The sequence below is a fragment of the Aedes albopictus genome, chromosome 3, assembly GCF_035046485.1.
Source record: "Aedes albopictus strain Foshan chromosome 3, AalbF5, whole genome shotgun sequence".
NCBI classification, from domain to species: Eukaryota; Metazoa; Arthropoda; class Insecta; order Diptera; family Culicidae; genus Aedes; species Aedes albopictus.
In genome coordinates this window covers 378,687,703-378,700,544 of record NC_085138.1, presented here as the reverse complement: position 1 = coordinate 378,700,544, position 12,842 = coordinate 378,687,703, and the positions used below count along the sequence as shown (strand labels likewise).

The window sequence follows — 12,842 nt, the reverse complement described above, 5'->3', positions numbered from 1 at the left end:
GCTACTTATTTGACACTCCATTTGGTGTAAGTTTATTACAATTGTTAAAAGCTGTAAATATAGCTGTAAAAAGCTATAGTGTCACATTTCTACAGCTATTTACTTGTTTCATGTACATTCATGACAAAAACAATCTGAAGTCGCTGTTAACTCAGTCAAGAAACATTCAGTGCCAGCTTTTGCTTCTGCTTCTGATTATGCTTCTGCTTCAGCTTCAGGATCTTCTATGCTACTGCTTCAATCAAAGTTAGAAACTCGAGCTCCAGCTTCTGCTTAAACTTTTGATTCGAATTCTGATTCTGCTTCATCTGCTGCTTCTGATTCAGCTTCTTCTTCAGCTTCTGCTTCTGCTTCAGCTTCTGCTTCAGTTTCTACTTCAGTTTCAGGATCTACTTGTGCTACTGCGTCAATTTCAACTCAAGCTCCAGCTTCTGCTTCTGCTTCAACTTCTGCTTCAGCTTCTGCTTCAGCTTCTGCTTCAGCTTCTGTTTCAGCTTCTGCTTCAGCTTCTGCTTCAGCTTCTGCTTCAGCTTCTGCATCAGCTTCTGCTTCAGCTTCTGCTCCAGCTTCTGCTCCAGCTTCTGCTTCAGCTTCTGCTTCAGCTTCTGCTTCAGCTTCTGCTTCAGCTTCTGCTTCAGCTTCTGCTTCAGCTTCTGCTTCAGCTACTGCTTCAGCTTCTGCTTCAGCTTCTGCTTCAGCTTCTGCTTCGGCTTCTGCTTCAGCTTCTGCTTCAGCTTCTGCTTCAGCTTCTGCTTCAGCTTCTGCTTCAGCTTCTGCTTCAGCTTCTGCTTCAGCTTCTGCTTCAGCTTCTGCTTCAGCCTCTGCTTCAGCTTCTGCTTCAGCTTCTGCTTCAGCTTCTGCTTCTGCTTCAGCTTCTGCTTCAGCTTCTGCTTCAGCTTCTGCTTCAGCTTCTGCTTCAGCTTCTGCTTCAGCTTCTGCTTCAGCTTCTGCTTCAGCTTCTGCTTCAGCTTCTGCTTCAGCTTCTGCTTCAGCTTCTGCTTCAGCTTCTGCTTCAGCTTCTGCTTCAGCTTCTGCTTCAGCTTCTGCTTCAGCTTCTGCTTCAGCTTCTGCTTCAGCTGCTGCTTCAGCTGCTGCTTCAGCTGCTGCTTCAGCTTCTGCTTCAGCTTCTGCTTCAGCTTCTGCTTCAGCTTCTGCTTCAGCTTCTGCTTCAGCTTCTGCTTCAGCTTCTGCTTCAGCTTCTGCTTCAGCTTCTGCTTCAGCTTCTGCTTCAGCTTCTGCTTCAGCTTCTGCTTCAGCTTCTGCTTCAGCTTCTGCTTCTGCTTCAGCTTCTGCTTCAGCTTCTGCTTCAGCTTCTGCTTCAGCTTCTGCTTCAGCTTCTGCTTCAGCTTCTGCTTCAGCTGCTGCTTCAGCTTCTGCTTCAGCTTCTGCTTCAGCTTCTGCTTCAGCTTCTGCTTCAGCTTCTGCTTCAGCTGCTGCTTCAGCTTCTGCTTCAGCTTCTGCTTCAGCTTCTGCTTCAGCTTCTGCTTCAGCTTCTGCTTCAGCTTCTGCTTCAGCTTCTGCTTCAGCTTCTGCTTCAGCTTCTGCTTCAGCTTCTGCTTCAGCTTCTGCTTCAGCTTCTGCTTCAGCTTCTGCTTCAGCTTCTGCTTCAGCTTCTGCTTCAGCTTCTGCTTCAGCTTCTGCTTCAGCTTCTGCTTCAGCTTCTGCTTCAGCTTCTGCTTCAGCTTCTGCTTCAGCTTCTGCTTCAGCTTCTGCTTCAGCTTCTGCTTCAGCTTCTGCTTCAGCTTCTGCTTCAGCTTCTGCTTCAGCTTCTGCTTCAGCTTCTGCTTCAGCTTCTGCTTCAGCTTCTGCTTCAGCTTCTGCTTCAGCTTCTGCTTCAGCTTCTGCTTCAGCTTCTGCTTCAGCTTCTGCTTCAGCTTCTGCTTCAGCTTCTGCTTCAGCTTCTGCTTCAGCTTCTGCTTCAGCTTCTGCTTCAGCTTCTGCTTCAGCTTCTGCTTCAGCTTCTGCTTCAGCTTCTGCTTCAGCTTCTGCTTCAGCTTCTGCTTCAGCTTCTGCTTTAGCTCCTGCTTCAGCTTCTGCTTCAGCTTCTGCTTCAGCTTCTGCTTCAGCTTCTGCTTCAGCTTCTGCTTCAGCTTCTGCTTCAGCTTCTGCTTCAGCTTCTGCTTCAGCTTCTGCTTCAGCTTCTGCTTCTGCTTCAGCTTCTGCTTCAGCTTCTGCTTCAGCTTCTGCTTCAGCTTCTGCTTCAGCTTCTGCTTCAGCTTCTGCTTCAGCTTCTGCTTCAGCTTCTGCTTCAGCTTCTGCTTCAGCTTCTGCTTCAGCTTCTGCTTCAGCTTCTGCTTCAGCTTCTGCTTCAGCTTCTGCTTCAGCTTCTGCTTCAGCTTCTGCTTCAGCTTCTGCTTCAGCTTCTGCTTCAGCTTCTGCTTCAGCTTCTGCTTCAGCTTCTGCTTCAGCTTCTGCTTCAGCTTCTGCTTCAGCTTCTGCTTCAGCTTCTGCTTCAGCTTCTGCTTCAGCTTCTGCTTCAGCTTCAGCTTCTGCTTCAGCTTCTGCTTCAGCTTCTGCTTCAGCTTCTGCTTCAGCTTCTGCTTCAGCTTCTGCTTCAGCTTCTGCTTCAGCTTCTGTTTCAGCTTCTGCTTCAGCTTCTGCTTCACCTTCTGCTTCAGCTTCTGCTTCAGCTTCTGCTTCAGCTTCTGCTTCAGCTCTGCTTCAGCTCTGCTTCAGCTTCTGCTTCAGCTTCTGCTTCAGCTTCTGCTTCAGCTTCTGCTTCAGCTTCTGCTTCATCTTCTGCTTTAGCTTCTGCTTCAGCTTCTGCTTCAGCTTCTGCTTCAGCTTCTGCTTTAACTTCTGCTTCATTTCTATTAATTCTGCTTCAGTTTCAGGATCTACTTGTGCTTCTGCCTCAATTTCAACTCGAGTTACAGCTTCTGTATCTGTTTGAGCTTCTGCTTTTGCTTCAACTTCTGATTCTGATTTTGCTTCAGCTACTTGTGCTACTGCTTTAATCTCAACTCGAGCTGGAGCTTTTGCTTCATTTTTTTTAAGATTTTTTTAGAAATTCTATAAAACGTTTGTTATTCTTCCAGTGATTTCTTAAAAAAAACAAATATTGATTCAGAAATTCGTTCAGTTCACCATTGATGTAATATGGAATTGCTCTGAGGATTCCATTGCAAATGCCCACATGAATGCGTCCAAAAATTGCTCCAGGGTTTCATAAAAAAAATCCTGCAGAAATTCCTCCAGAGATTCTTGCATTACTACTTTCAGTGATTCAGGCAAGCTCTCTCTCCTCTAGAGATTCCTGCAGGAGTTCATCAGTGATTTCTCCACGTATTATCCCACTAATTTATCCGGCATTTCGTCTAAGGATAACTCCAAAAATTCCTCTACGGATTTGAAATATTTTTGAAATTTTTTTTTCTCAGTGATTGAAAAATTGAAAAAAAAGGATTCCCTTGGAAACTGATTCAAAAATATTCCTTAGAAATCTCTACGGAAATTTCTTTAGACATATCTCAGGTGTTTTTTTCTAGGGATCTTTGCAGAAGCTTATCCATGTGCTCCTCCAAATATTCTTACAGATGATGATTAACCTGGGCTTGTTAGGGGAATATCTGTAAATAAAAAGAAAATCGGGTTAAGTACTGTTCCTTTGAATTCCACTAAGAATTTGCATCCTTTGACAGATACGTATTTCAACCTCAACTGTAAGGTCGTCTTCAGTGTCTAGTCGAGTCAAGTACACGACACTGAAGACGACCCTACAGTTGAGGTCGAAATACGTATCTGTCAAAGGATGCAAATTCTTAGTGGAATTCAAAGGAACAGCACTTAACCCTAATTTCTTTTTATTTATTCTTACCGGTTTTTTTTTAGAAATTTTTCCACAGAATTCTCCAGGAATATGTCCAGAAAATCCCCCAAGAATTAAATTAAAGGATTTCTACAGGAAGTTTGTCTATAAATCACTCAATTTTATTTTCTGGAAATTCCAGCAAGAGCCTTCCGAGATGTTTTTGCTGGTATTTCTCCAAGAAATCTTAAGAATATACTTTTTTGGATATTTTTCTTGAGATTCAGTCAGAAGGATTTCCAAAGATTTCTACAGGCAGGGATTTTACTGAAGATTTCTTTAGGAATTCCTTCAGGGTTGCTTTCTGAAATTTCAGCTGGGATTCCTTCTAAAAATTACATTGAGAAAACATTTTTATCTCAAGAGATTTCTTCAAAGTTGAAGGAACTTCATTTTCAACGTTCTTCAGTTCATCCGTGGAGTTTTCAAAAATTATTCAAAAAATATACCAACAAATCCCACAGGAATTGCTTCGGAAATTCTGCCAGGCTTTCTCCAAGAATACTATGAAAAATTTCTTCAGTGACTCCTGCAGAAACTCCTACAAGGTTTTGTTTATTTTTTCAGAAGTTGCTCCTGCGGTTACGTTAGAAATAGCTCTTGAGATATCTTTGAAATGCCTGCAGAATTTGTTTAGATATTGTTCCCGGATTTTCTCAGAATCTTTTCCAAAAATTGCACAATAATTACTGAAATGTCCTGACAGCAATCCCTTGATAAATTTCTAAGAGATCTCTGGAATATTGTTCCAAGAAAGCTCCTAAAAACTTGTGGACGTAACTTTGAATACTTTCGGAAGAAATTTTTAAATTTTTTTGGAGGCAATCTTGGAAAAAACATGCCTGAGGAAACTATTGAAGAAACCCCTGAAGGAACTTCCCGAAGAATTTCTTGACAGTTTCTTAAGAAATTTTAGACAAAAAAATCCCGAGGAAATCTCTGAATAAATGAAGAAATGCCTAAGGAACCTCTGGCGAAAATGAAGCCATAATTTCTGAAAAGTTTCTGTGAAAAAATTCTGAATTTCTTTTAAAGAAATTTCAGGAAGAACCTAATTCTCCTGGATTTGCTTGTTTTGAAGAAACGTTTGAAGGAATTCCTGGAAAAAAACTCGTGGAGAAATTCCTTGACATATTTTCGGAGAAGTCCCTAGGAAAAAACCTGTGGGCCAGTTTAAAATGAATATTTCGAGAAATTTCTTCAAAAAAAACTCCTGAAGAAGTCCTAGCGAAAATTCCTGGGACATTACTGAAAGAATCTTTGGGGGAATCCCTGCAAGAAGTTTTAGGATGTTTGTCAGTAGGTTTTTCACTAAAGTTTCAACAGGAATTTCGAGAAAAAAAATCATGTAACTTTCTCAATAAATTATCTTGAAAATGCCCAAAGAAACTCCTCGGCATACTGAAGCATTATCTAGAAATGTTTCTCAAGGAATCAGGATATTTCTGGAGAATTTACAGATAAAAAATTGAAATACTTTCAAATGGGTTTCTGAAGGAATCTTTAATTGAATCCCAGAAAGAAAGCATGAAAAAATATCTGGTTGAAATCCTGCACAAATCTCGGGAGAAGTTTTTGAAAGAATTCCAGTAGTAGGATATTCCTTAAGGTATGAATAATCAAAAGAAGATTTTCTGAAGATATTTACAGAGGAATACTTGAAGACACTCTTGCGAAATCCCTGGCGAAGTTCACGGAAGAATCTCTTGAGAAATTTTCAGAAGTTTTAAAAATATAAGACATTACTCTACAAATTTAAAGTAAATATTTCTGGAGAAATTTCTTAATGTACTCTTAGAAAATCCATGAAAAAAAATCCCTGAAAGTTTCCTGCTTTTCTGAAAAAGACCCGTTTAAATTTCTGAAGAAATTTTTAAAGGATTTTCCAAAGGAATCCATGAAAAAAATCTGAATAAATGTCTATAGGAATTTATGAGGAAATCCCTTTACCAGTTTAAAAAAAACTGGAGAAATTTTGAAGAAAGTGTGAAGGTTTAATTTAAGGAAATATATTTAATATTTTGTAATTTTTTTTGTTTTTACATTTCTAAAAATTTATGAAAAAATCTTTGAAGAGATTACTAAAAAAATCTCATAACCAAAACAAATCTCATTTTCTTGCTTCGTCACAATGCTCGATCACTCGTCAAAGAGTAGGATAAAAAATACTCTAATTGTTTGAGTTTGAGGCAAAATTGTTAATCTTTCGTAAAGAAATTTTCAGGGCGATGGTAATTATCATTAACTTAAATTGTCTAATTTGTTTCAAGAAATTGTTTAATTATTTGTCTCCCTCTTCAAAATGCTGAATAACGAGCAAAATTTTCCCCGTGCGGGCGTGACAAATCAAACCTTGTCGCAGATAAATTCCCAATCTAGGGGCGGGACAGCTTCGATAAAAATTAGTAGTATTAGCGGTATTAGGAAACACTAATCCTGGAATATACCGTCTTGGAGAAACAATTTAACAAGCAAGCCATGAAAAACAAATTTGACATGTGTTATTCGACAGGAAACTTGTGACTAAGTAGGAGGGATGGCGGATAGGAGAAGCAGAAGTTTGCAATAGCTCTATCTTTTCACACGGTGATTTAGATTCAGTTTCTAGTCGCTCGATAATATTCTTGAAACCAACTGCACGAATATGCATTTGCATCGTGCTCCAGGAATGTAACACTAGTAGAAAAACCATGTTGTGAGCTGCTTCTGGATCAGGAGAAGGTTGAGAGAAGTTGCATCTAATTTACAAGGCTTGGCCAACGTAGCAAGAAAAACTATGCTGAAACTCATGCGCCTACCGTGGGGCATTTTCTGAGCACGAATTGATCCACTGAATGGTTTCTTTACGTTCGAATGCTAATCAAATAATCGTAAATGAAAGTTACTAGCATTGGAACCAAGTGCTAACTTTCATGAATGTCACTTAGAGTTTGTGTTTGCAAAAAGTCATGACATACTACAAAAATTTCGTTCCAATTTTGGTTGAGGATTAGGAATCGAATATTTATTAGCGAGTATTAGCGCAGGGATTAGGAGCTGTCCCGCCCCTAGTTCCCAATATTAAAATAATAGGCGCAAAGAAATTTTAAAAAAATGAGAAAGCGTTTTCTAAAACTGTGATTTAAAATACTTGTTTTTATTTAAAGAGATCGTTGAGAAACCTCGATTAAGCTACTGTACAGATCATAAGTTATATGTTATACTTTTTTCATCTTTATGTCGAGATTAGTGATTAAGTGGCTTCCACTTCTGATTCATATGCAGAAAGCCCTGAGTACAATCCTTAGCTTGTCCCTTTCCTCCTACTTTGTGTCTTTCTATTTAATTTCTCTATATTCTCTCCTCTACATATACATTTCACGTATGTTTATAGTCATCGCTAGAACCAGAAATGAATTGTAAAAATCGTTTTTTTTTTTCTTTCAAACTTTCACAGTACAGTGTAAATATATCATTTAACGACTACAAGTTATGAAATTACTGCGAACTGTGCCGCTTCATAGAAATCTTCACTGAATCACTTTACTCCTGACATCTACGCACCAATGCGTGAACCCATGTACTAGAAAATGCAACAAACCCATGCATGTGAGCCATCAAACCACGATATTTTCGATTATCTGATGAACGGTAAACAGAAAAATAGTCTCAGGCTATATCTGAACCGGTAACATTCCGGAACCGGTTCCGGGTGTCCCGCCGAAGGTGGTAAAATATATAAGTGAACCAAACTCATTAATGCGACACATCAAATCACCACTTTTTCTATAACCTTATGAATAATTAGCAGGAAAATATGCTCAGACCATATTTGAACCTGTAGTATTCTGGAACCGGTTCCGGGTGTCCCGCCGGAAGTGGCCAAACCAAACCCATGCATGCGACGCATCAAATCGCCACCTTTTCTATATCCTGATGACCGGTAAACAGGAAAACAGTATCAGACTATATCTGAACCGGTAGTATTCCAGAACCGGTTCCGGGTGTCCCGCCGGAAGTGGCCAAATATAAAAGTGAATCTAACATATACATGCGACACATCAAATCCTGGCCTTTTCGATAACCTAATAGTGCGGTTAGCAAGAAAATAAGCAAAGCCCACATTAGAAACTACTGATAGTGCTCCGAAATCGGTTCCAGGTGTCTCGCTGAAAGTGGCCGAATGTAAAAGAGAACCAAACCAAAATTTGCGACACATTAAATGGCCTTTTGGGTATCCTGATGAATGATTATCAAGACAAACTATCTCAGATCATACTTGGGGAAACTCTGGTGTTCGATTTGAATAGGTTGTATGTTGCTTCCAGAAAGGGCCCATATAGCCGAGGCGGTAAACGCACGGGTATTCAGCATGACCACGCTGAGGGTGACGGGTTCGATTCCCGGTCGGTCCAGGATCTTTTCGTAAAGGAAATTTCCACACGATACGCATGCGAAATGGTCATTGGCAGAGGAAGCTCTCAGTTAATAACTGTGGAAGTGCTCATAGAACACTAAGCTCAGAAGCAGGCTTTGTCCCAATGAGGACGTTACGCCAAGAAGAAGAAGAAGAAGAAGGTTGTATGTTTGCAGTGATTCCTATGCGGATTCGACCTAATCAAATCGAACGCCAGAATTAGTAGTGTCCCGGAATCGGTTCCGGGTGTCCCTCCGGATGTGGTGAAATAAAGAAGGGAACCGTACCTCATCGATGCGACACATCAAATTGCGGCTTTTTTGATAACCTGATGAACGATTTTCAAGAAAATCGCCTCAGATTACGTTAGAGACCACCACATGTTCCACAATCGATTCCGAGTGTCCCGCCGGAACAATGTTAATGATCCGGAACCGGTTAAGGTTGCCCCACCGGAAGTGAACAAATATAAAAGTGAACCAAACCCATGCTTACGGTACATCAAATCGCTTTTTGTCAGTGACCTGATGCATGGATAATAGGAAAATTTACACAGTCCACAGAAGTTACAATCGGTAGTGTTACTAGTTCCGGGTAACCTGATGAACAGCTAGCATTTACATAAGCTCAGATTACATTTAAATATACCTGTAGTGTTGCGGAATCATTTCCGGGTGTCTCGTCAAAAGTGGCCAAATATAAAACATAGCAAACTCATGCAAGGGACACATCAAATCGTGACATTTCGATGAGCTAATGAACGGTTAGCAAAAAAATCTGGCACAGACTACACAAGAGGCTGCCGGTGGTGTGGCAGAAGCAGAGTTGGGTGCTTCAGCGGAATCACGAAAATAATCAAAATCAATACAAGCGATAGATATGTGTAATAGAACCAAAAACCTAAAGAAATTAAAGTGATCTCAACAAATCACACCATTTTAGATTCCTGAGATGTAAATATACAGTAGGATAGGTCAATGTTGTATGAAAAAAAAAATTAACGCATCCGCCCTGAACAGAGTTTTTAAATCCCCTTTTGCATCTGAAATTACTGAGCAAAATTTTGATGCGACTGATCTGTGAAAAAAGGTTAATCCTAGCTTATAAATGTCATCTTGGTAAGGATCGGCCTCCATTGAAGGTGGTCAAGGAGTTAACTGAGAGGCCAGATATTTTCAGCTCTGCCTATACGTTAAACATAACGTCGGAATGAGTGCCATAATTCGTTGATGACTTTGATTAAATTCTTGCTTTTCTTAATGAAGTGTTCTCAAGATTCAGAAATTCATTTTTAGTACTGTCCCAGATCACTGTTATGAGAATTTCCTCCTTCTCGTCCGTTACCAAAGCACAGATTGATCACTGACTCTAAGGCAAGATTGATTGCGTCGATGGAAAAATCATGAATACATATTCGACGAGAAAGACACTATCACCACTAGGTGGATTAATCTGGGTTTTAATCTTTAGAGACGAGTTGTTTTACCAGGTGCTTATTCTACATGGACACTAGTAGGGATTTAATGAGGTTTTAGGATGTTTAAGATGATTTTTGAGGTTGTTCAGGGCATTTTGAGGGCTTTAGGAGTCATCGTGGAGTGTTTAGGGTCTCTTCAGCGGCGTAACTGGGAGTTCCTTGACGTTCCATGTTCCAAAAAGAGCTTCAAAGACGTTCCAAGAGAATTGCAGAGGAGTTACAACAGACTATGAACTATGAAATGATTTTGGAACCCTCTGACACGATTAAGAAATTGCCCTGAAACGCCTCTCTAACTGCCTGAAACGATCTGTAACGCCCCAGGAAATTCTTTCCTTTGAAAGCTTTCAATGAAAGCTTCCTAGAAACCCCCTTTCTATCATTCCAGCGTCGAAGTGGGATACGGTATAGTGATTCTATTCTAAGCTCTAACTAAACGAATTAATTTGAATATTTTTGAGAAGACTTGAATCTGGAGTTCCTCTTAACCGTTTCTTACTTGTTGAGCAAAGCAGTATTTCTTTAATAAACGTGATGTGAAATTTGACGAAACGCTGTTTTGAAACTTTCGTTACAGAATCTTTTAACACTTTGCTTTCGTCTTCCAAGGATCTGTTCTACCTTCTACAAACGAATCCTTCTAAGAAACTCGGTTCTACTTAGCATACCGCAGCCAGCTACATTGTGATACATGATTCCCGGAAACTTCATCTTTGTCTAACTGAATCTCTCAGTGCTCCATCAACCAAGCCCTCCAGCCAAGGATCCGACAAAAACGGTTTTGCATCAATTTCGCCAACCTACCAACCAACCAACCAAGACTGCCAAAGAGTTTAGATGAAATTATCCCATTCGAGTGCCTACCGTCGAGTGCGCCTCTTACATGAACAACGCGTGTTCCATTCTCTTTCCCCATCCGTCGCTCAAAGGACTTTCAAAACACACTGCGCGATGCGATGTAGGCAATCGCTCGCTGGGCTGGAAAACGTGAAACGAACGTCGTCGTCGTCGTCCTCGTCGTCGTGTGACAATAGACACACTTATCTGCCTGGAGGCTGCAGCGTGACTTGGTTCCTTGGTTCTTATTCAGGCTTTCAGGTCTTTTCTCTGGGTCGGTCGTAAAATCCTCATTTGCGACGCGGCTGCCGCCGCTGCCACCACCCAGAAGCGGAGGCACGATTCCTCCTTGAGCCTAGGATCTGATCTGCCACTGGAAGTTGCTCCGCAACGCGCGGCGGTATCGTTTCGCATTTTGTGTGAAAAGTTGAGAGCATAAATTTTACAACAATGAGATAAGAAATTAATTTCGAAATCACAATCCACCACCGCCGCCAGGAGGGCCTCCCCGCGATGACGGGGCAGGACGGGGTGGTGAAATCCGGTCCACCGGCAACGCAGGGGTAGATTTTGGAAACTTGAACACACCGCACCGCACGGGTCTTCACAGGAGGCGGGGCGGACAGGGGAGCCATTCTCTGTTCATTTTATTAACTGTGAGCGAAAGAATTTGACGCCTATTCAATTTCATTAGCCCTGACGCAAGTCCCGCCGCGTTCCACCGACACTCTTCCACCCAGTAACCTCCCCCTTAACCTTCCCTTTTACGGATAAATTTTAATTAAAATTGATTTATTGATTCGAATTTTGCAGACCCACCGGGAGCGCCGTACATCGACGGGTACAAGCAGGGCGAGACGCTGCGCCGTGGCCAGAGTGTGGAGTTGATTTGTGCCAGCCGGGGCGGCAATCCGCCGGCCCAGTTGATTTGGTACAAGAACGGCGTCCAGGAGCGGATGGCCTACCGGACGTCCGAGCGGCTGTCGGAGAATATCTACAAGTTTACGGCGGAAGCCAGCGACAACAAGGCGGTGTTGCGCTGCGAGGCGAACAACATCATGGCCAAGGCACCGCTCAAGACCGAGGTGGTGCTCAGTGTGTTGTGTAAGTATCGGCGGTTTTTTTGGGAGCAGGTAAGAGGTTTCTGAAATGGCATGTTATAATAGGGCGGGGTTCTAAGATGAACCGATGCTTGAAAGAGCTTTTCGTTTTACTTTTAATTTTCGTGAATTTTACCTTAAGAGCCAGTTCGCGACAGCCGCAACCCCTTCTTGTATCGATGTGCTCCGATTGAGCTGAAATTTTCAGGGTATGGTTTTCCATATAAAAGATGATATCTGGCCGATTTTCAGATTTTTCTGTTAGGGGGAAGTGGGGTAAAATAGCCCTCAAAGAATTCATGTCTAAAAATAGGTAAATCACAAAAATCGCAATAACTTCCGTAATATTCAACGGATTCAGCTGAAATTTTGCATGGACATTCTACTCCTATGGCACTTCCATTTAAGCCAAGCGTTGGATATTCTTTGATATTTAATTTGAAGAAATAGGTTATTTTCATATTTTTTTTTGACGATTTTCAGGGCGCCTGTTTTCGTACCAACAGAACTAGGATGAAAAACTGAGTACTACGTTTTGAAGGTTTACCCAAGAGCTTTCATTTGATATGTAACCCAGATGCGCCAACTTAAAAACTTTCGAAAAAAAATTTTTTTTTTCTCGGGGTATGCATTTTACCCCATATTTTTAGCTGTCTAAAGAAGTATTGTCGCAAATTATGACAACGATATTTAATTTTCAAGGGTTTTTCTTCAATATTAATTCAACAGAAAAATGATGGCTAAGAAACGCAATTATTGTTTTTTTTCATTTGGGGAAAGTAGGGTAAAACGGACTAACTCAACCTCTTTTCGAAATAACGTTGCTACAATGTTCTCTGATCGGACTTGAATTTTCAGAGTTCTTTATTCTATTCAAGAATAGATGCTTTATCACATATTTTTTTTTCTCTTGAGAGGGTAACAGGGTAAAACAATTCTCAGAAAAAAAAAGTTGAAAATAATCAAAATTTCAAAACCTACAAATGCTTTGGTAAAACTTGGCGAAATTTCATGAAATTAAGCGCAGTTTCGAGTTCGAAAGGAATCGCTCAAGAAACTTCTTGAGTGATTCCTGGCAGAAACTTTCTTCGGTGACTGCCATTTGAACTGTCATTTCTTCGCTACTGCGTACTGCGATCGAAGAAAAACCGGTTTCTTGAGCGATTCAGGCAAGGAATTTCCCATGCATCAAGATAGGCTGAGAAATTCCTTCTGATCTGCAAA

General features: G+C 41.0%; 1 protein-coding gene across 6 annotated transcripts in view; it reads left to right on the top strand.

Annotated features, from left to right (window-relative positions):
* LOC109409926 (nephrin) overlaps nt 1-12,842 on the top strand; it is an 851,818-nt gene that overhangs the window by 673,852 nt on the left and 165,124 nt on the right. For all 6 annotated transcript variants that reach the window (XM_062855795.1, XM_062855794.1, XM_062855793.1 and 3 more), the window contains one exon: nt 11,332-11,622. In XM_062855795.1, the coding sequence (XP_062711779.1) occupies nt 11,332-11,622 (291 nt within the window). The remainder of the gene's footprint in view (nt 1-11,331; nt 11,623-12,842) is intronic.